The sequence below is a fragment of the Cricetulus griseus genome, chromosome 5 (genome assembly GCF_003668045.3).
Source record: "Cricetulus griseus strain 17A/GY chromosome 5, alternate assembly CriGri-PICRH-1.0, whole genome shotgun sequence".
NCBI lineage: Eukaryota > Metazoa > Chordata > Mammalia > Rodentia > Cricetidae > Cricetulus > Cricetulus griseus.
In genome coordinates this window covers 18075957-18100809 of record NC_048598.1, presented here as the reverse complement: position 1 = coordinate 18100809, position 24853 = coordinate 18075957, and the positions used below count along the sequence as shown (strand labels likewise).

At 40.5% G+C, this 24853-nt stretch overlaps 1 protein-coding gene across 2 annotated transcripts; it reads right to left on the bottom strand.

The window, feature by feature from the left end:
• Positions 1-736: 736 nt before the first annotated feature.
• Fh (fumarate hydratase) lies at positions 737-23683 on the bottom strand. Of its 2 annotated transcripts, XM_027418901.2 has the most exons (11): positions 23524-23655; positions 20253-20452; positions 19616-19750; positions 18075-18185; positions 15750-15926; positions 12459-12641; positions 9847-10012; positions 7635-7838; positions 5771-5898; positions 3479-3632; positions 737-925 (listed from the first exon to the last, which is right to left on the bottom strand). In XM_027418901.2, the coding sequence occupies exons 3-11, from the start codon at positions 19652-19654 to the stop codon at positions 783-785; spliced, it is 1305 nt and encodes a 434-aa protein (XP_027274702.1). In that variant the 5' UTR covers positions 19655-19750; positions 20253-20452; positions 23524-23655; the 3' UTR covers positions 737-782. The 2 variants fall into 2 exon arrangements, with proteins under 2 accessions (XP_027274702.1, XP_027274701.1); XM_027418900.2 differs by lacking the exon at positions 20253-20452 and having other exon boundaries at positions 23524-23683.
• Between the last annotated feature and the right edge of the window lie 1170 nt (positions 23684-24853).

Sequence of the window (24853 nt, the reverse complement as noted above, 5' to 3'; positions counted from 1 at the left end):
CATGTGTGAGGACCTGGATTCCACCTCCAGCACCACCAGAGAAGTAAATAATAAAAATTCATCTTCCATAACATTTCTAGTAGTTTTAGTTACTTTTTGCTTCTATATAGACAATGACTTTAAACTGACACGGAAGAATTGGTGGTATAATTACTTTCCCAACAACAAATATTAAAGGATTCTTGGCCCAAACATACCAGTCTTTATAACTATCTGTACTATAGCATGTATATGTCCCAGGTTTCAATTGATCCTATTTCCTGACACTAACACACACACACACACACACACACACACACACACACACACACACACACACACACACTACACATATACATATACATATCCTTACACAAAAGGGTTTGGCCAGCTTAAGCTCTGAGAGCCCAGGAAAATTCAAGCTGGTTGGAGACATGATTTGTGAATCAATAACAAGTACTTTTTACTCTCAGGGAACTTCATTAAAATACTACCAGCCATAAACCAAAACCTTAAAAACTGATGGGGCGCTTTTAAAAAGTTCATGAAGTGACCAACACATATGCACAGATATCAGAGCTTTGATTATCTGTTATTTAGCATAAAATAAAAATTATTTTGTTTTCTTCTTTATTTTAAGAAATCATTTTGCACTTATTTAGTTTACTGTGGCCCTGGAGCATCATGCAAATGGTCAGTTCAAGTCCACAGAGTTTCCTTTTTTGAGTTCTCATTTTTATCTAAAAGCAGAGCCTTGTTTTTTAAATTTCATACAAGTTTATTTTAATATAAATTTATTTAAGTCACTTTGGACCCAGCATATCCTTGGGCTTCACCCACTCATCAAACTGCTCTGCAGTGAGATAGCCAAGTTCAATAGCCGTTTCCTTTAAGGTTGATCCTTTCTTGTGTGCTGTCTTGGCAATCTTCGCTGCTTTGTCATACCCTGCAGAGAAGACACACAACACACACATTAGTAGTGAAATTTTCTAAAACAACAGGCAACCACACTGTTTACTGATACTGATGTTACGGCTCTCTGAAATGACACATTCTATTTTAAAACTAAAGCCAATCACTGTCATGTCTTCTATAGAATCTGACCTTGATTACCCTAGGAAATAGACTTAAGCATACCTCATTTTATGCAAGACTTGTTCCTATGTTGAAGTGGACCAATAATGAAAAGAGAGCATAAAAAATTGAAAATAAAGTACCATGGTATAAAAATTCACATTTGGGTTTGTTGTCCCACAGTTACTCTCCCCAACCCCCAGACAGGATTTCTCTGTGCAGCTGTGGCTATCCTGGAATTGGCTTTGTAACCAGGCCGGGCTCAAAATCAGAGATTGCCTGTCCCTATCTTCTGAGTGCTGGGATTAAAGACGTGTGCCACCATATCTGGCCCTAATTATCTTTCTAAGGCAGCACTAACATTTAACTGTGGCAGGCTTGCAGAGCAGACAGATGTTTAACAGGCAGCCACTGAAACTGCCTATGGAGGGAGAGCTGGCAGTCCTTGTTGAGGCAGGAACAGGGTACCATTCCCTGGCGTCTGCTTAGATATTACAAGGATAAAAAGGGAAAGTTTTAGTAGAGATATGTATTTGGAAAAAGGAACCCAGGCAACCCAATGCACTGAAATACTAGCATCCAGGAGATGACCGTGAGTCTCAGCCTGGGCTACTCAACAAGCCTGTCTCAAAAACAAAACAAAAGGAAACATCATAGGCATTGGTTTACTTCAGAGTCATCTGCTTTTTAAATGAAGACTAACACTGGGAAGTTCTCAATGTTGTTTTGACCTTAAAAATTGATAGTTTTAAAAAGAAAGAAGGCAAAAGCAATGAGAGAATACAAAAATGAAACTTAAAAGTTCAAGAACTATGACCAAAGGGGTGGAGCCTGCTGGGGCAATAAGATAACCAGGTGGTAAAGTGGTACATGTCTGGATGTAACCAAAATGGGCTTGCATGACTTCATTCTTAGCTGAATCTATGAACGTTCACTGAGCTGGCATGGAGTAACCAGATGTTCACACTAAATTCTTGGGTCCAGCTGTCTTAGGTACTTTTTATGTGAACGAGGACGAAAGCATAAGCATCCCTGCTCACAAACACAAAACACCATCAGCCACCAGCTTCTTGTATCACGGGACCACTGAGAGAGCCCATGACCAGGCCTCACTCATGAGGCACACTTGCCAGAGATGTTGCCTTGATGGATCTGTCCAAGGAAGCTTCCCAGTAATTCTGCTTAGACAGTGTCTCTAACCTACAAGTGTCCGATGGAGTGTTTGTCACGTGAGCCTTTGGGGTTGCTCTGCACCCTTCCAGGTGAATACTGGTGTGTAACAATTTTAAATCAGTCAAAACATTTAAACAGCTTTATAAAAGTAGAAACCCATGCATAAAAGCTGCTCCAAAAGCTCAGGATTATAGAACATTCTAAAGTGGAAACTCTATCATGCCACATAACGGCACCATCACTCATTTAAAAACAGTCCAAAGTCATCTGCTCAGCCGAGGGAATGTAACACAGTGACTGCCTCAACCTGAAGAAACCAGAGCAAATGCCTTATGGGCTGGGTGGTGGTGCCCAGCCTGCAATCTAAGTCTGTATAAAAAAAAAAAGCAATTACAATCTGGAAAAGACGAGGAACACAAAGGATAATTTCAGAAAAAGCATTCAGTATTTAGCCTTTCTCTTAATTAGTAACGTTCCATATCTGAATTGGACAAAACAAAATCCAAGAATTACATAGTACCTAGAAAAGGAAAAACCAAATGAGTCCATTCACCATTGGTAATCAGGCAGTGCCACCTAGTGACATTACCAGCAGAGGGTCTCCCAGATAACCCTCTCCAACTGCATGCAGCACCCAGCATCTGAGTCCATTAACATGAAATAAGGGCTACTGTGAGACCTTAGTGTTTCAAGGCAGCCTCTGAGTTCTATCCCACAGATGCACATGATGGAAGGAGAAAACTGACTCCTGCAAGCCTTTCACTGACCCCTACGTGTATCCCATGGCACAGATGGACAGACAGACAGACAGACAGACAGACAGACAGACAGACACACACACACACACACACACACACACACAGAAATGTAAAAGTTTTTCTTTTTTTAATTTAATTTTTTAAATAAGAGTTCAAAGTCATCCAAAGCTATATATATACCTGAAACCCTGTTCAAAAAAACAAGTCACTTGAAATTTTGGAGACCAACAAAATGGTTCGGCAGATAAAGGTGTTTGTTGACAAGACTTCTAACTGGGACCAGCATAATACAAAGAGAAAACATGACACACACATATACACCATGCCATATATGTATGTACACACACATACACATACACACATACACACACACACACACACACACACACACACACACACACACACACACAAATTTTTTTTTTAATTTAAGGTTTTTTTTTTTTAATTTCACTTTTAAATGCTGTTTTCAAAATGGCATTATCCTCCAAACTTACCTATATGGGGATTAAGAGCTGTCACCAACATTAAAGACTCATTCATTAGCTTGTTGATCCTCTCTGTGTTGGCCTGGATCCCCACCACACAGTTTTCTGTGAAGGACACTGAAGCATCCCCCAGCAGCCTGGCTGAGTGTAACACATTCTTAATCTGCCAGAGAAACACAGAGGAAGACGGAAAGAGAATCATTTCTAAGCCCCAGTTTACTTTGGTTTGCTTTTGTGCAATAACATGCATTATTTGATGTTCCATGTTGGATATGTGATCCCATAACCATGTATCCCTCCTGCAAATCCTGCAGTATATACCCAAGAAGACAAGTGAGAAAGGAAGGCGCTGAAAACACAAAGTTGCAAATCTAAAAATGATAGAAAAGTCTATGGTGAATAACCAACACAAAATAGCCCACAGTGAGTGACTAACACAGGATAGTTCATGATGGACAACAGGAGAATAACTAATGCAAGACAGCCCACAATGTATAACTAACACAAGAGCCCACATCAAACAACTAACACAAGGGAACCAATAACTGATAACTAATGCAAGACAGCCCATGGTGGGTAACTAATTCAAGACAGCCCAAAGTGAGTAACTAATAAAAGACAGTCCATGGTGGAAACTAACACAAGACAACCCACAGTGAACATGCAAAACAGGTGAGGTGTTGTATCCACAATCCAGGAGGAGTCCTACAAAACACAGAAGTGGACATCCAGAGCTGGATGAACACTCATCCACGAAGGGGAAGGATGTGCAGAGGCGTAAAGGCCTGGGATAGTTGCTAAATGTTGCTCTGTTTTTTTTTTTTTTTTTTGGAGGGGGGGAGGGGGGTTCTCTGATTTTATGCCTAATGGAACAAACATTCCAGGATCATTTTAAAGTAACATCACCCACAGTTTAAGATCATATAAATCCAATTGGTACTTAACACCTGTTTCTTGAGCAAACTTCCCATATATACATACCTCTGTCTAAAGCTATACTTCCACCAATGGACTAACAGAAGCTAGACATTAAAGGTTAATTTGATTCCAATGACTTAATTATAAATTAAATATCACCTTGATTTTCTAATTGAAGTCAAACTTTTTTTTCCTCAATTAGGTCTACCCCTCACCCCAATGTTTTCCCTGTCTCTCAGGCTCACATAGTAGTTTTTACTCTATGAGATGGAAAGACTCTCTACCAAACTGTTTTCTTCCCTTGATTTTTACAAAGGAATAAGACGGCATTACTTTTAAGACATAATAATGATTTAAAATCTAACAATAAACAGTTGTTACACTTCTATATATGTCAGGCAGCTAGTATTAACTGTTGGGTATACAGTACATAGATCTAAAGGTCACTTTGGCCAGTCTTTTATTTACCAATCCCAACAGAATATGCATGTCGTAAGGGCAAAAACCAAAACCCTCATTATGTTGATTGTTTTATTGTGAACAACTAAAATTCTGTGATCCAAAGTGAAACTTCAATCAATGTACTAAGCTATTTGCATATTCTTATCAATTAGATTTTACACCACAAACCAGTAAGATATAGTCTCTAGTGTATTTCATATTCAGCACTGTATAAATGAAGGACTTAAAGGTGACACAGCTTGGCTGTCTGAAGCTCAGGTACGGGCACACAGGTTGACACAGGTTGTTCCATATTTGGAATGATGTAGGAAAAAGGAGAAGTTTGGTGGACAGTTTCTAAGGTACATGAAAAAGGCAGAAGGAAATTAAAGAAAGCCTTGTTGAGGACAGAGAAAGTCCTGAAGGAATGGAGAGACAGTCAACATGTCCGCTGGAAGGAAAAGGTCACTGACGATGGAGAACAATGCAAGCAGTGTGAAAGGGCTGAGGCTGGACCACAGTGATCAAACCATAAAAGAACGAGACAACGTGTCAGTCTTTGCCATCCACATCTGAAGGAAGAAGGCACATAGCAGCAGTCTGAGCAGGGACGGCTGTAAGGAAGGCGTCTTTTTAAACTGAGCAGACCTAAACTGACTGTTAACTCTTGGCACCCATAGTGGGAGGAGACAAAAAACCCATCTTACTTCCAGATTTCTTTCTTCTACTTAAAAAAGAAAGCTATCAGATCACTTGAACTGAGTGAGATCCAATCCTAGTATCTCAAGTTATCCCAGTAACAATTTGGTACACTTGACTTCCAGTTGCTACAGACACCACACAACTACCTAATGTGGACGCTTCAGAAACCTTCAGGAAAGACAAGAGCACTGGCAATTAGTCTTCAATAAAAAGTTGCTAAACAGCAAATTGAAAGCTTACCATCATTGGTTTAAAAACGTTCAACTCAAAATGTCCATTGCTGCCTCCAACAGTAACAGCAACATGATTCCCCATAACTTGGGCTGCAACCATCGTCATTGCTTCACATTGAGTAGGGTTCACCTTTCCTTTGAGAAAACCAGTGCAGAATCTCATCAAATAGGCTCATGGTTTCCCATATCACTTACAACTGTTTTTTATACCAAAGAAAGAAATGTAACATTATTAAATAAAGACATAAAAAGGAACAAAGTTGAGACACAGACTGAAATTCTAGTCACTCAGGAGGCTAAGGCAGGAAGATTCCAAGTTCAAGGACTACCTGAGGCAAGGCCAGACTAGGCAACTTAGTGAGATCTTGACTCAAAACATACAAACAATTTTAGGGATACATCTTAAGGACAGAATCTTGCTTAACATGAGGGAGCTTTAGGTTTAACCCCCAATATCACACACATACAAAAATATCAAAGAAACAGGGAAGCAAAGTCACAGAAAATCACTCAATGAGAACTAATGATAAGCTGCACCTACATATGGTTTTCCATCTTTATGGCTTTTTTTCCTCCTATGGAGACATTTATGCAACCAGGCATGAAATATACAATTAAAAAGACATAGACTCCACCCTCCAAGAGGGTGACAGCCAAGAAAAGAGTTAGCAAAGCTAATAAATAAGGGCAGGCTTCTCTGGGGGAGATGCCAGGGCTCTAGCTCAGCAACCCTCCTTTATAAGCCCAAGCCCAAGATGCACACTTAGACCCTTCTATCCCGCGTGAGAGAACACATGCGCTTCTATTTGCTTTTTATTATGGAAACAGGTTTTGGCTTTAGTTGCCCAGTCAGGCCTGAAAATACTGTTTGTAGCCCAGGTTGGCCTTGAACTCATAACCTTCCTGCCTCAGCCTCCTTAGTGCCAGGATTAACCCCATGCATTACCACACCTGGCTCCGTTTCTCCTTCAAACAATTATTTAAATTTGCAACCAACCAAATCTACATGTCATTTTCAACACAGACTACTGCAAATAGAGATCTTTTGGTCTATGTACACATATATAGTTAAAAGTCTAGGCCGGGCATTGGTGACGCATGCCTTTAATCCCAGCACTCGGGAGGCAGAGGCAAGCAGATCTCTGTGAGTTCGAGGCCAGCCTGGTCTCCAGAGCGAGTGCCAGGATAGGCTCCAAAAAAAAAAAAAACATAAAGAAAAAAAAGTCTAGTGAAAGCATTTTCTATAGAGTAAACTGTTGAAAGTCACTTTGTCCATTTTAGTACAGCTCAACTGGTCTCCAGAGAGTCTTTGTGAATCTTGACTCTGTTCTACAACCTACTGCCACCTCAACCTTTGCTATTGACTAAATGATTAGCAAGTGTTCCTCGTCTCTATCCCAAGTCACCAGTAAAATGCCAAATGAGTAAAGCCCAGTATCAAGACATTTCTCCAAAGAAAGGCAACTCATTAGTCACTCCCTTAAATGTCGGTTTGCCCAACTATGTTCACGTCCCACACTCTAGTGACTGTCACTTCCTTTTAATCTGAGGCAAATCATGACACAAGGACTTTAGTAGGGGGGCTCATATTTATTCAACCTAGGCTAATTGTTTTACCCTGCCATTCTCTTACAACTATCACGAAGGTTCCAGTATGAAAACCTCAACATGATACTAACTCATGTCATTTTCCTGACTTGGTAAGTGACACTCCCAAAAGTTCTGCAATGATCCACATGGACACCATGAAACAAGTGCTCCCCACCTGTCCCCATCACTTCAGGGATGGCAGTAAATGAAAAGGCATGTTCTGTGGTTACGGGTCCCTGGGATCTAGTCAATTCCAGCTCCAGAATCAGCTGTGTGCTTACCTGGCATGATGCTGCTTCCTGGTTCATTTTCAGGCAAGATCAGCTCTCCTAAACCTGACCGAGGACCAGAACCCAGGAAGCGGATATCATTTGCTATCTTCATCAGGCTGCAGGCAGTGGTGTTCATGGCTCCACTAAGCTCCACCAGGGCATCGTGAGCGGCCAGAGCTTCAAACTTATTTGGGGCAGTGACAAAAGGCAAGCCTGCAGGAAGGAAAGGGTTCTGAGGGTAAGCAGGGAAGAGTAAACATGCCATCAACCTAAGTAAGTTAAACAAAGTTCAGTGTTCACAAAGCGAATTAGAACGGAGGGCTGTGTGCACAGTTCAGTGACAGTGCTTGCCTAGCATGTGCATGGTGTTGGCCGAGCTTGAGTTTCACTACTATAACCATCTAGAAACCAATAATAAATGAAAAATGCAAATCTTCACTTGAGGAAAATGCTTAAGAGTCAAGCTGTGTCAACACTGCTTTAAGACATCCCAAAGGGCTTAACATGACTCTTTAAACAAGCACTTCGAAGAAGGCCAAACTACACTCAAGTAAGGATGAGAACTGTGAAATTCACTCTCTGATCTTATTGCTTAAAATCTCTGTCTACGGGCTGGAGAGATCAGTTAAGAGCACAGGCTGCTCTTCCAGAGGACCTGAGCTCAATTCTCAGCAACCACAGTGGTTCACAACCATCTCTAGTGGGATCTGATGGCCTCTTCTGGTGTAACGGTGTGCATGCAGACAGAGTCGTCATATATACATAAAATAAATCTTAAAAAAAATCTCTGTCTACTCCAGTCTGTTCTACTTGAGAAAATAGGAACACAGATAAGCTGTGGTCTCAGTGCTTCCATTCCACAAACAAAGATTCTGAAGTCTGTGTAACTGTGTAACACAGTTCCTTTCTATTCAAACGTGATTTTTAAAACAACTCAGCTAGAGGATAAGCGACCATGTGCTCAGCCACAGAAGGCACTTCTCTATCACCCCAAGCCAAGGTTCAAAGACATCCCAGAAGAAAAGGCAGGAAGAATGGAGAGCTGGGAGATGGGGAGAAGTGCTGTGAAATGCTGTCCTTTGGACACAACAAGGATCCTGAATACGTGAGCAACACCAGCTATGGGTATCTCACAAAGTCAAGCCAGTTAAAAGTTCCTGCATGAATCCCACCCCCACCTGAGGAGATACTCCAGATACTGGCTGCTGGAGGAAGGAGGGTTCCTTTTCTTTGGGGAATAGCTACTAGTAGGCTGCCAAAACCTAGTGGATAACCCCATACCCATGTATATGAGGGAAGCAGAAATTGAACTTGGGGACAGATGCTGAGAGAGAGAGAAGGTAGGAACTTGAAGTTGGAAGGGAGACATATCTGGAGAGGGCTGGGAGATGGGAGCTAAATATGGTCAAGATGCATTGTATACATTTATGAAACTTTAAAAATTTACACGCCTTTAATCCCAGCACTCAGGAGGCAGAGGCAGAGGCAGGGATATAGATCTCTGTGAGTCTGAGGCCAGCCTGGTCTACAAAGCAAATTCCAGGACAGTCAGAACTATTACACAGAAAAACCCAGTCTCAAAAAAAAAAACAAACAAACAAAAAGCAAAAAACAAATAATAAATAGATGGATAGGTGACAGAATAAATAAGTAAATAAGTAAATAAAAAATAAATGAATATTTTAAAAACTCACCTACTAGACTGTGGTACATATTATATAGTTATCACTGCCCTAACCTTCTGGTAATATCTGTATCTTAATTATTTTTCTAGACATGACAAGCTGGCTCTAACTATAACAGTAATTATTATTCAGATTATAGTACTGTACAAGAGCGAAGACAACACTTTAAAGATGTTAAGGCTAAGAAATATCACAGTGTAACATACAAAATACTAAGCTTACAGCACAGTTATCATTTGGTAGGTTTCTCAACAGTCAACTGTTTCTACTTTCTTTGAAAACTGTACTTAAAACCCTTTGAAAGGAAAGGAATGACTTCTACCAGACAGCAAGCAAAGCTATCACATAAATTATAATTGCATGCCTAAAAACTCTTACATGGAAGTCTTATAAATTACAACGAACTTGATTAATTTCAAAAATGGACACATGTTTAATGGGAACATGTTACTCCTAAATTTTTTTAAGCCTAGAAACATCTAGACAATGTATAAGCTGGCATGAAGAAAATGAGCAGTAATGCATGCAGTCCCAACCTGTGAGTGCAGCCACTTTGGCAGCCACCTTTTCTGCAAAGCCGATTCTGGTGTTTAAACCTGTCCCGACAGCAGTGCCTCCAGCAGCGAGCTCATAGATTCTTGGCATGGCGGCTTTTATTCTCGCCATTGCATAATGAACTTGCTGAACATAACCACTGAATTCCTGCAAAAGAAAATTCACAGTAAGAACAAACTTCCTAACAGTATACCACTTACTAGGATGGCATTAAAATAGGAGCTTTTAGAATACACTTCAGAATATTAAATTATATGCTACTCAGTGTTAATTCATTCACATGATGAATTAAGAGACAGGAGGAAGGGATACAAATCTACAAGGCAGGACAATGTAAGTCAAAAACATGCAGTTTAGTTTGTTTATAACTTAACGTTTTAATAGTCAAGAAAACAGCTCATGAAATAAACTTAAAAAAGAACAGTTCCACTACATTAAACAACGGCTCTACCTGCTATCCACCCAATAAACTGATCCCCTTCCCAATCTGAATATTCCCCAAAGAAAAAAGAAAATGGAAATGTTTTCTATACAATTTCAGCTGAAAGACCTGAGAGGGAACCCAAGCACCTCCTTCACAGGGCTCTGAGAGTGAAACAACTCCTTCAGCGGCCTGAGGAGGCCATAAGGGCACAGGTTCATGGCTCCACTGTTCACTGTCATTCTGCTTCCATGTCACGCTGCTTTCCACACTACAACACTTTAAAGCAACCTCAATCTGTCATGTTTTGAGCATTGTGAATATTAATAATTATGCAGAGATAAAAACTTTATGCCTGCTGAGCAGTGGTGGTGCACGCCTTTAATCCCAGCACTCAGGAGGCAGAGGCAGGCAGATCTCTGTGAATTCGAGGCCAGCTTGGTCTACAGAGTGAGTGCCAGGAAAAGCTCCATAGCCACATAGAGAAACCCTGTCTTGAAGAAGCCAAAAAAAAAAAAAAAAAAAAAAAAAAAAAAAAAAAACACACAAATGTTATACCCTTTGTATTTTATAATGGGGCTTATCTGTGTAAATTAAGATATACAGATAAGCTAAATCTTTTCTCCCACCTGAAAGTACTGAAAAACTGAATATTTTTAGTGGGGTTTGTGGTAGTTTGAATGTAACTGGCCCCCATAAGCTCATAGGGAGTGGCACTATTAAGAGGTATGGCTTTAGAATAAGTGTGGCCTTGTTGGAGGAAGTGTGTCACTGTGGAGGCGGGCTTTGAGGTCTCATATGCTCAAGTTATGTCCAGTGTTTCAGATCAGTTGCCTTAGGATCAAGATGTGGCTCCTTCTCCACTCTCAGCTCCTGCTCAAGCACCATGTCTGCCTGCATATCACCATGTCCCACCATGAGGATAATGGACGAAACCTCTGAAACTGTAAGCCACCCTATTCAATGTTTTCCTTTATTGGAGCTGCCATGTTTCTTCACAGCAATAGAACTCCTAATTAAGACAGGAGATTACATTCTAAACAAAACACTTCAAAGGTAGATATAATTCATGAAACATTAACTTTTTCTTGTTTATCTCCCGTCTCCCCTTCTCTCCCCTTACCCCCATGTGACACATACATATCAACAGTATACAGTTAGAGCATAGATTTTGAAAATTGCAAAAACTCAAAAGACAATTCCAATCAAAACAAGTATACATGTTCTCATAAAGTAAAAAAAAAAAAAAAAAAAAAAAAAAAAAATAGAATTCCTGTCATGATGAATAGTGTGATGATTTCCTACAGAAGACTAACTGAATTTTGGCATTGTGGCTTTCAACATACAACATACCAAAAGAAAAGAAAGTAAAACTTAGAAACTGAATTGCATATATTGCTCCTCCTTAGAAATTATGTAAAGAACTAAGTGTAGTGAGTGACTCCTCCTACTTCAGGCTGCTGGAATTAAAAGTGTGTGCCTGGCTTCTATGGCTTGTGGCTGACTTTGCTTTTCTGAATACTCAGTCAAAGTTTAATAAATCATAAATATCACTACACTGTCAAGAATTCCCTCTTGTTTCTTTGCAATGCACATTATTAGATCTCCCTTCAGCTACTGGTACAGAAACATAAAAGTACTTTCTGGTCTCCCGAAAAGTAGTATCTCTTCCAATGCAGTCAAAATCATTGTAAAGGGTAACACCAGCCTCCCTTAATTACTTTTAAAAATCTGCTTTAATTAAATAACCTCTTGATTTAGGGTGAGACAAATGACACAATCATGACCATGCAGTGACGATGATGATGATGGCTATGTACCCAAGACGGTTCTAAACACTCTTCCGTCAATCAATCACTACAGCCTCACAACTATGCATTCTCTTTACTTTATTACCCCGGAAACTGAGGCACAGAGAAGCTAAATAACTGTCCTACAGTCATGTAACTGGTCTACAGCAGAGCAAAACTTGAACCCAGTAGTTCAGCTGAGTCCAGTTCACTGCCAGCATGCTCTCATCTCATGGGGACAATATTAAAAGTTGCTGACTGGTTAATTCAGAAGATCAACCCTGATCTTTGTTGTTAAAAAGTTGGCCTTTTAATTTTGAGGGAAAACATAGACAATTTGTATCAATCCCTAAACTGAACAAAATGAGTCAAACTCTTGTACCTGCCCAAGAGTAAGTGGGACAGCGTCCTGCGTGTGGGTTCGCCCAATTTTGATGACCTGTGCAAACTCTTTGGATTTTGCACTGAGTGCATCATGCAACTTCTGTAGTCCTGGTAACAAGACCTCATGAACTTCCACCGCAGCGGCGATGTGCATTGCTGTGGGAAAGGTGTCATTCGAGCTCTGTGGGGAATTTTCAAAAGAAACAAGATATTAACTCAGAGGTAAGGAAAGAAGACCTCAAAATAAACCAACTAGGTGCCTATTCAAAACCCAGCATACACAATAGTGTTGATATGGTAAGTAATAGGTCAGCTGGTGAAATAAAAAACAACCTGGCTTCCTATAAGGTACATATTCAGGACTGTCTCATATATAAGTGCACTGGGCATAATATATATTATAACTTAAGTACACTAAACCCACTATATATTACAAGTACTCCCTAATAAAGGACAGTAGACATAGGAGCTAACAAGCACATTTGAAGATAGTAATGTGTCCTAGAATGCAGCCATTCTTTTATTAAAAAAAAAAAACATTTATTTAGTAATCATGAGAAAAATTCTGTGAGGCAGAAAGCCAAAAAAATAAGTCAACCTGTCAAGCAGATAACATGACCTGAAAAATATTTCGAACTTATAAAGCTGATAGCCAGGTGTGCACACTCAGCACACAGCTGTCCTTGTACTTTTACAGTACTTACACAGTTCAGTGAACACTACAATGACCACTCATGCACCTAAAGCTAAGCAGAAATTCAGCAATGTGCATTTAGTCTTGTGACACCTGTTTCTTTATCCTACTACATCATTCTGAAGCAGACTTCAGACTACAAATTATGTTTAATAAACCACACTGAAAGGCAATACTGAATATTAAAAGTACTTTATAAATGAACTATATAAAAACTTTGCCTGGGGGGAGGGGGGGCGGCAAGGTTTGAGACAGAGTTTCTTTGTGTAACCCTGGCTGTCCTGGAACATAGTCTGTGGACAAGGCTGGCCTCAAACTCACAGAGATCTGCCTGCCTCTGCCTCCCGAGTGCTGGAGCACCACTACCATCCAGCTTTTTTTTGTTTTTTAAGATAGGGTTTTTCTAAGTAATCCTGAATGTCCTAGAACTCAGTCTGTAGACCAGGCTGGACTCGAATGCAAGAGATCCACCTGCCTCTGCCTCACCAGACTGGGATTAAAGAAATGCACCACAACCTAGCTAAAGCTTTGTTTCTGATACTTGAAAATACTAGACCAGCACCTAAGTTCCATTTTAAATAAAAAAAAAATAAATAAATAAATAAAGACTGTTCCACAGCTGAGCAGGGAAAATACATGATAACGGGCTTGGATATCTCACAGTGGTCTTAGATATCTTTCCATGACAAAACATAAGGGTGTGGATTCAGAGAAAAAAGATGGTGGCATGCCCCCAAACCCAATCTTAATAATATAAATAACAAAATATAGGGTTATAACTGAAGGAATGGAAAGCCACTGTGATTTTAGTGCTACATTTGACTGAATAAACAAAAAAATGGGAGAACAAACCTTCTTTACAGAAAAATTCCCATTAATCAATGCAAAAAGAAGGAAAACTGGAAATCATTACTAAGACACCACACGTGGGCTCAGTGGTAGAACAGCTGCCTGGCATGCTGAGGCCTTGGATTCCATCCCCAGCACTGCAGACAACTAAAAAAACCACCATAAAACAAAACAAGAAACTACCACAGAAATATGGCAATGGGTAAGAGTCACTGACAATGCTGTCTCCTTGTTAAGGGGAGGTTATTTTCACAGTCTCAAGGTATCTTGTCAGGGTCCATAAAAATGGCTTAGCTTCATCTTGGCTTAAGATCAGAGAGTTCAAATCTATCCTTACTTTTCCAAGGTTAAAGTCATAAGACCTAAAGGTCTAAGGCATAGCTACTGTAGGACATTTGGTCTAAAGAGTGGATGTCTTATCTAAATAACAAGAGATTTAGTCTAAGGCATGCTTACTAAATGTTTGGAGAATTAAGGAAGAAAATCTGTTTGTTCCTTGTATCATGATAAAGAAGTCTTTTGTCATTTCCCCCTTTTTGGTTGGGGTATATAAGAATGTTGACGAAAAAATCTGGTATGTTCAGTATTCACTGGATTGCCCTCCTGACTCTATTCTGTGTCTCTATGTTTTCCATAGTATCTTTACCTGCTGTTTCTCAATCCACACTCCCCCTCTCAGGTATGAGCCGGGCAAATTGGCTAGATCTGACTGTAGTCCCCCAAAGACGGGTTCATACAGATGGCCCCTCATAGTGGGGCACAAACAAACACGGGCTCCTACAGATTGGTACCACAACTACAATATCTCTGATAACTTCTGTGGGGATATAACACATATCCACAAATCTCCTCTACTTCTCCTCTGAAGGGATGCTCCAGTGTAACACCAGGAATGAGGACAAATAATGACAAATATGACATGGAAACAAACATGATGTAATGGTGGTGACAACTAGTAGCATCACCTTACAACCAGTGATAAAACATAACATCACCATGGCAAGTCAGGCTGCCACCAAATACTCGACAGGTTGTAGTGTGAAGGGTCTCTCACTTCTGGGGAGAGTCCCCCTAAGAACTCATAGCCTCTGCCTACATACCAAGTGTAACTGCTACTGTTACAGATTATATATCCACAACCTGTCCTCCCTTGGGAAACCCAAAACCACAAAGTGAAAACTTGGTAGAAAATTGGGGAAATCTTGAAAAAAGCCTGTATAAGAGTACTGTGCCAAGAGCAACTTCTTAGTTCCAGAAACTGAAGCCAGATATAAGAGACATTAGCATTACGGGAAGGTGGTAAATGAATAAAATATTTTTACAAATCTATTTTTAAATAAAAAATGTTCTAGCTGGGCAGTGGTGGCTCATACCTTTAATCCAGCACTTGGGAAGCAAAGGCAGGTGGATCTCAGTAAGCTCAAGGCCAGCCTGGTCTACAGAGTGAGTTCCAGGACAGCCAGGACTGTTACACAAAGAAAGTCTGTCTCAAAAAAAAAAAAAAAAAAAAAAAAGTTCTAAATAAATGGAACAATAAAATGTATACATATACTAAACCAAGATGTCCTAACAGTGATTGTTGTAGGAAGTTTGAAACCAGTCACGATTCCTGGAAAAAACAAACTTAAAAGTCTTCTCTAGTAAAGAACACAATCTCTCCTTGTCAAAATGCACATGCCTGAGTTACAAGCACATCTCCCATACGCTTGTCAATCTATCTGGATGGAGCTGAGAGCATGCACCCACCTGGCTCTTATTCACATGGTCGTTGGGGTGCACAGGCTTCTTGCTGCCAAGTTCACCTCCTAACATTTCAATTGCTCTGTTGCTAATGACTTCATTTACATTCATGTTTGTCTGGGTTCCTGATCCAGTCTGCCACACCACCAGAGGAAAGTGATCGTTTAGTTTACCTTCAGCTACCTGCAGGAAAGAAAATATTAAGTCTTTTTAAAATAAGGAATACTGGGTATTTGTTTAGCTGTTTAAAATAACCATGGAAGAGTAAAGCTCTGCATTCAAACTAATTAAAAGATGACAGTTGTTTCATATGTTTAATGGCTTGCTAATGATTTCAAGACAGTTAAAGGCAGCCATGGCACAATCCTAAATATCTGTGGCATCACTTTTTCTAATTACAGTCACTTTGAAACACCAAACTATATATATTCTGAATGATGACAACTCACTGGCTTCGGATAGAAACTGAATGAAAGCCATTTTCTTGTTTCCCTGTGCTGCCTGCTGCACTGGAGGACCACCTGTGAAGCTGCTAGTATGATGTCTTCAGATATATTAATTACTGGTACTCAGCAGGCACATCCAACAGATGTTACTGCCACAGCCAGCGTGATAATGAACCAGGGCTTGGTAATGTGAGTTTACTAAGAGCTACCTCACAGTACAAATGTTCAATGAGCAGCAACTGCCAAATGAAAAGGCCTGCCCATAATTGCCCCAATTTCTGCCAGATTTCTCTTTGAAACTTATAATTTATTTTTCTGTGTGCAGGTATGCCACAGTGTGTTTGTGTGGAAGTCGGACAACTTTGTGGAGTTAAGGCTCTCCTTCCACCTTTACATGGATTCTGGAAATCAAACAGGTCTTTGAACTTGTGTAGCAGGAGCCTTTACCCACTAAGCCATCTCACTGCCCTGTGAGATTTTTTAATTCTTAACTTACTTGAAAGCTTTTAAACTGTAGGCTTCCTAAAATAATGAATATTTAACTTCACTATAAAATGACACAGAAGATCAGAATGTATTTGAGAGGGCCATTAACCTGATTAACTGGCTCCTTTTCCAGGTATATGAACGCCACCAGTCATCTGCCTAGAGAACTCTGAGAACAAAGGAAAGTGTAACTCCATCACTTCCCTCTCCCCTGCAATGGTGTGTGTTCATGAAGGCCCTCAGTAACTGTGGGCTCCACCTTCACAGATTCAACTATAAGATAAAACATTCTATACAACTATAAGGTAAAAACATTCTTTAGAAACCTTTTAAACACTGCGGTTGTACTAAGCATGTGTACCTCACTGACAGGAACAGAGTTAACAACTCTTCCACAATATTTACAGTCTTGCTATTTCGAGTAAGTGAGAAACAAAACACATGACAGGGAGTGCCCAGGCTTTATCACATGTTTTACAAAAGGAACTTGAGCATTTGTGGATTCTACTACCCAAGCTGGGGCAGGGGTACACAGGGAAACACACATTTTCTGTCCACTTTATTTTCCTCATTAAAATTAAGATCCTGAGATGTTTAAAGAATGTTCCTCTAGGGCAGGGGAGGAGGGGAGGGAAAGGGACCTGGGATTGACATGTAAAATAATTTTCTTTCTAATAATAAAAAAAAAAAAGAATGTTCCTCTAAGCTTAGGCTCTGTTCTATGCCAAATTTTAATATCTAATTTCTATTACTGGTAACATAACTAAGGTAGCCAAATTACACACAAAGCTGTTGTGATGAAAGCCCAGCCTTCCCATCATCATAAACACTGTAAGGCAACATTGTAAACACAATGTTTCATTCAACTCACCTCCGACCACTTCCTCAAGAGAGTGCTTAAGGAGATTACATTCTAGATAGATAAACTAGTTGATAGATAATCAACTAGTTTAAAAAGAAATCGCTTATTCATAAGACCCTAAAGTTCAAACCATCTTTTTAATTTTGTCATTAATTTCTCTGTATTTTATGTGCATTGGTGTTGTGCCTGCATGTATGTCTGTGTGAGGGTATCGCATCCCCTGAAACTGCCATGTGGGTGCTGGGAATTGGACCTGGGACCTCTGGAAGAGCAGTCAGTCAGTGGTGCTCTTAACTGCTGAGTCATCTCTCCAGCCCCTTAAACAATAAAAAGACTTAAGATATAAAAATTACTGAGAAATGACATCACAAGATGTTTTGAACACCATATTGAATCCTCTGAATAATGCTGCCACCGTACCCTGAAATTCATTAACCCAAGACTTCAAAATGCCCCTTCCTGCAGGCAGAGCTTATTGTCAAACAGTGAACCTCAGGACTTTGATGCCATTGTGTAAACACTCTTATCACCTCCTACCTCATCTGCTGCCTTCATTATTGCACTAGCAATCTTTGGATCAAGACCATAATCCTGGTTTACTTCAGCAGCAGCTCGCTTCAAGATGCCAAAAGCTTTAATAACTGGGATCTAAAATTAATCAGAAAAATACCTTAAATTTGCAATTTTAGATAAGCATGAAAATTTAGTTTATGCAAAAATAGTACCAACACTATGACCCTCAAAAGTTTAGAAAGCAAAGGAAATTATCTAAGTGAATCAACAGAACAGAATCTAGATGATTATATACATTTATACAAATCTATAACCAAAACACACATACACACACAGAAGTGTTCATATAAAGACAATGCCAATAATAACTATGCTACATGGATGGATATGTAAGGTATGGGTTTATTTTACACAATATGTATTAAAATCAATAGTATTCAATCATTTCATCATTCTAACCTGACTTCATCATTCTAGCATGACTTCAGAACACCCACAAAGAGCTGGGCATGGCTGTTGTGCACCTGGAACCTTAGCCCATGTAAGGCCAGGAGGGAAAATCATGGGTTTGAGGGCAGCCTGGGCTACATAGAGAGGAGGAAAAAGAGAGGGAGGAGAAAAAGACAAGTAGGACAATTAAGAAGAAGAGAATTTGAGAAATGAAATAAAAATGTTTGCCAACCGTGAAATCCTACCCCCTCGCCCCCCCCAAAGAACAACAACAAAAAGTAATTAAATAAATAAATAAATAATAAATAAATAAATAAATAAATAAATAAATAAAAAGAAAAAACTTTAAAATGTCTGCCTTGGTTGTCAACTTGATAACATTTGGAATCACCTAAAGCCTAAAGAGCTGGGCACTGTAAAGGATTTTCTTGGTGGATCATTTGAGATCAGAAAACCTACCCTAAATCTGTACCACACCTTCTGGTGGGAGACCATGTAAAACTCGTGGAAGGAGGAAGCGTTTGCTTTTTGTCTGTTTGCCCCACTCTTACTGGCAGTTCACCTATCCTAACACGGAGATGTTCCCTCATGGCTACTAGACCTACTTCTTCAGGATTCCAGCACAGACTGAAGTCCAGCTGCTCTCCCGGAATTCCCTGGGAGCCAGCAGCTGACTGGCACTGCTGAGACATCCAGTGCTGTGAATGGGACCAGATCCTTGGCCTTTACATCAGGAGTCAGTCAGCTATTGTTGGACTACTCAGATCATAGCCTGTGGGCCAGTCTAATAAATCACATGCACACACACACACACACACACACACACACAAAATCACTTCTGTTCCTTTGGAGAACCATGACTAACACAGACCATCAGCAAATAATATTTAATTATAACAGCTAAAAATACAAAGTATTCAAAGCCTTGGCTGAAAGCAATAGCATTCTAAAACTTTAATAGTTTCTTGGGATCTTAATGAAAGAGAACTTCCTTAGAAACTTAGATAGTTTTCTCATAACTTTGTTTTAATTTTATAAAATATTTATAAAATAATATGATTCCTGTGACTGACTACAGCTTAGCTCTAAGTCAACATCTCCACAAAGCCACTTACTGGCATACGTTCCGTCGGGCCTCCAATCTTAAAATTCATTGTAGATCTCACGGTCTGGGCACCATAATACTTATCAGTTGGGACCTTCAGTTCACCAAAGGTGTCATATTCTATACGGAAGGAATTTTGGCTTGCCTAAAGACAGGGATGAGACATTATTTTAACTTGGAAAGAAATCCAGGATCAAAGCAAACAAAATCTGATCAGCTGTAAGGAGAAAAAGAAATGTTTAAAGTATCATAAAAACATAAAATTCCATCTGGTTGTTCTATTCCTCATTTTCAGTTTTCTTTAAAAAATTTGACATCAATATTCATAAATTCGGGTATTAAAGAAAGCTACTGTTAAAGTTAACCTACTGTTAACACAGAAAGTCTTTGAAATACAAAAAAAAAAAAAAGTGTGCCTATCACTAGTCAAGATTTGACCAATTCTGATCTCATTTAAATTTTATTTTACTGGAAACTTTTGAAAAGTATAAAAACATTTTGAGATTTTTAAATTTACTTAAGTAAAGCTAAAACTTAGCGAAACTGTCACTATGCCTTAGACAGTAGTGACAACATGAATGGCTCAGACTAGAAGGCAGACAACCACTTAACAGCTGGATCTCCACCTACAAGTCAGCCTTTCTCACCTGTCAACCTGGTGAATATGCAGGGAGGAAACCAGCTAAGTCTCTTCTTCATCTTCTAGGTCAATGGAAGCATTTCAGAATCTGAGGGAAGCTAGGGAGCCTCTCTAGAAAGACGGGCATGAACGCATGCATGCAAGTCTTCTATGACTCAGGAGCCACATCTTGAAGGTCACGTAGAGTAAGAACAGGGACCAAGGCTCCTGTTTATGGAGAAGTTGGGATTCTATCAAGTGCATCAACTTAAACTAACAAAAAATATTTAACAAATACTCAACAAATTTATTGTGAAATATCTTAATATAAAGCTTATACAATATTGAAGAGTAAGTGATAAATATTTAATACTTGAATAATCTCAGCAGAATATTCTTGAAATATTAAGAGATCTCTAACTTTACTGGGGGAGGTTTAGTTAAAATATAATAATATAATTTCCCCCCTCATTCTTGGGCATTTGAATGTTTGGTCCCCAGATGATGGCCCTGTTTGGGGAAGCTCAAAAGGTGTGCTCTTGCTGGAGGAAGTGTGTCACTAGGGAGCTTAAAGACTAGCGCCATTTGAGTTTGCTATCTCTGCTTCCAAATTAAACCCTTTCTTCTGTAAGTTGTCTTGGTCACGGTGTTTTAGCATAACAGCAAAATAACTAAGACACACATACTAACTAACCACTATAGAAAAAGAGGCCATGAGTCTGAGATGGGACAAGAGGGCGGGTATGTAAGAGGAGTTGGCAGCGAGGCAAGGGAAGGGGAACATTACACAATTGCATTTTAATTTAAAAAATAAAATATAAAATAATTTCAAATAGATAAAACAAGCTGAGTACCAGCATTCCTCTCACTGCTTCCTGAGTGCACACCCAGTGTGAACAGGTACCTCAAGCACCTGCTCCAATCCCATCATGCAATACTGCACCCCTAAAACATGAATCAAACCTTCCCTCCTGAAGTCACACAGCAGGGACTCGACCCTCAGCCACCTCTGCCCCCTGCTTATTTAATCTTTGCCAACAGTCTCTAAATTCTAAGCAATTATGCACTATCTTATTTACAAATCCCCAATCAGAAAGAAGGCAATGACGCACTTCAGGTGAACTCTGGGATGTTCTTTTAAGTAACAGGTAACCCAGGGCATCCAGGGTTATGTGGATTTCTCAACACTAGGGAACAACTTTTAACAAAATCAGCAGACTTGTTGGAAATGACAAGAGGGTGAGATGTACAAGTAAACAGTAAATACCACAACCTCTGTTTCAGATAACCTAAAAAGCACCCTTATGTTAAAATACACTTCAAAACAAACAGCAAATGACAACAGCAGCAAACCACACCAGCCCTTCATGTCTTCCTCACCTTCTTAGATAGTACTAAAATGTTGAATCTCAAGGGAGACCAGCTTTCATCTGCAAGCTTTATGAAATTAAGCTTCAGGTTTAAAATTTCTATGATCACCTTCTGTGTTCAAAATTACTAAAATTTCATTATTACATATCAACAATGTATCTTCTAAATGGGTTTGGTTAGTGTAATATTTGGAATAAAAAATACTGGGCAAGATTCCTTTTAGTCATGTCTTCAGCTTTAAATCTTAAAAAAAAAGGAAAATTAATTCAAATCAAGTTTAATTGCTTAGAGGGATAATTGAATAGCCAAGCATCTGCTAACATGCAGGTAACCGTAGGTCCATGGGACAGCATCACAAACGTAGAGACGAAGCAATGGAGGCACATCCTAGGATTCTGATACCCACATTTTAAAGTGCTGAAAAGTGAACTGTAGCTAAAATCACAATCTCAGCACACACTTCAAAGCATCCCATCTTGATCATTAAAAACATACCCAATGTATAACAAAAGCAAACACAGCAGTATCTCAGCATACAACAAACTCTTTCAAAAGCTACTTTCTACCTTTATCCTCAGGTGTGATGATTAATACAGTCAACCTGACAGGATCTAGAGTCACCAGTAAGACAAGCCTGTGAGGGCTTGCCTGTGAGGATCATCTAGACTAGGGTAACTGAGAGGGGAAGAAGCTGTCTTAGCATTATTGTTGGAAATGACAAGAGAGTTATGTGGGAAAATGTCCTTGGAACTATGGAAAAAGAAAACTATCTTAATTCCATTTTCTGACATTACAACCCTAAGAGCAAGGAAGTGCTACGTTTTCACATTTATTCTTCTCTAAAATATCTTTAAATGCATTAAAATCTCCAGAGAAAAGTTCCAGGAACTCTTGGCAGCCTGGACTTTGTAGTTTCTTTCATGATTTATGTTACTGCATGTGTGTTTTCCCAAGTTCAGTCTTGCTGAGCCTCTGTAATTATCTCAATTTTGCATGTAGAAACTGAGGCACAAAGACAACCTGCCTGAAAGCCGCAGCAGGATTTGAAATCACCTCACACTGCAAAGTGCACACTAAACCCCAGAGTGGTTCACTTCTCAGCCTTTTTCCAACCACACACATTCACGTATAAGGCATCCTAAAGCACTCTAAACACAAAAGTGACTTAACGAAGCACGTCATACTTTAAATTTGGCCCTGTAAGTTCCTTAGCAGTCTTTCTGACAAAATATTGATTCGGACACAGTTTGGTCCTATGCAATCTCATCAGCCATGATTGAGCCTTCTTACGTCCGTATCTATCGATTTCAGAGTTTTACAAGTTTTGAAGAGAAGGCACGTGCACTCTCACAAGCTAAAGAGTCAAATTCGTAAGAAGAAAAGCCTTTCCGTTCAAAAGACACACCGGCTTCATTCACTTGGAGGATCTGGAAGAACGAGAGTGCACGTTGGTGGACCAAGAACCCAGAGTCGAGGGGTTCCCAGCCTAGGCGACACTCTGTGTCTGGCCAGCAGGGCCTGCCACCTGGGTAAGGAGAGGGCTGCCCCTTTCCCTGTGCCCTCCTCCCTCCCCGCACTTCCTGCATCCATGTATCCTTGCATCCTAACTCACCCCTCTTGCCCCGCCACCCACCCGGCATCCTCCCCCAAGCACGCACGGCCCCAGACTTGTCCAAGACCAAGGGCCTCTGCGAGCTCACGCTTGGGGCAGCTCAGCCCTGCCGCCCATCCTGCCCCACAGGAGCGCGTCCCTCCGCGGGGCCGCAGTCCCAGCACACCCGGCTGGAGGCGGCGCCCGGGGCGGAGGATAAGATGAGCATGTGTGCGGGCGCTGAGCCCAGGCCCGGCCCGGCCCGCGGGGACACCGGGGACACGCTGACACGCATGAAGGTCACCCCGGGGAGGCCCAGCCCGAGATGCTCGCTCACCATTCGAGCGACGTTCGGGACACGCTGCGGGAGGGCGCCTGCTTCCCCTGAGACTGCAGCGCCGGCCGACGGTGCCCTCAGGAGGCGACGCGAGCGGGCGAGGAGCCGGAGTGCGCGGTACATGGTGCTGCGGGACGTGGGTGGAACGCAAAGCCTGAGCCACGCCCCCCTATCGACGTCAGAGCCCGACCACTCTCATGCCCAATCAAATGCCTTAGCCTGCGCTTCTAGGGCGGGATTAAAAATAGCTGGCCAATAATAACTGAGGGGATGGGTTGACTTCCCTGGGCGTGTAGCGCCGCGTTTGAGGTCCTCAGGTTTCTGGGAAATTAGTGAGGAAGGAATTATGGGAAGAGAGATGAGGTGGGCGGGACTGTCTTTCCGCGATGTTTTTAAATGTCGCTGCTCAGAGGCGGGATTACCAGCGGGTGACGCCTATGGTTCTAGGTCCGCGAAATAGCTTAGAAATTAACGCGTTATCAAGTTATTATTTATCGTGCAACCATCCATGGTGTGGATCCAAATCCTGCCTTCCTAGAAATTTTAGGAAGTGCCGCGAACTTTAGACAAGGACCTAGTTATTCATTGTCCCACCACGTTAGGTTGCTTTTAATTGTCATTTTGGAGTCTTGTCAACTTTCCTCTGTCTTTTAACATGTGCTCTGATAACGTTTTTAATGTGTCCACAGCCTTTGGGATTTTTGGCCTCCGGGTTTTCTTCGTGGTTACTGGTTAATGTATAGGCTTTCAGGCTAGGAGAAGCATATGGATTTGATGATGACGAGTGACATAAAACTGCATCTGAGCCATCATTTTAACCATTTTAATCTCTTCATTTAGCTTTCTACTGCAGAATCAGAGGACGGTTTAAAGAGAAAGTTGTTGGGGGTATGGTGGCTCCAATTTTAATCCAAGCATTCTAGAAGCCACTGTAGGGAGGTGGTGAATTCAAGGACAGCCTGGCTTCATAGTGAGCCTGCCATGATCTGCATGGTAGCCTTAACCTGCAAGCCCAACACTTCAGAAATAGAGATAGGAAGTACAGTAGTTCAGGGCCATCCTTGGTCACACAGTGAGTTTGAGCCATCCTGGGATACAAGACACCTAGTCTATAAATAAGACAAATGAAATAAAGTAAGAATGAGACTAATATTGAGCTAAAATCAAAATGCTTAAACCAATATCAAGTTTTCAGACATCAGTATCTATCTCTTCTTGCCTCTCACAACTAATGGTTGAGAAATTCCTAGAATATTTGGTGAAAAGGTGAAACCAATTTTACTTCAAAAGTTAGGTTAGAAAAACCAAGACATTAAGATAAAGTATAGTC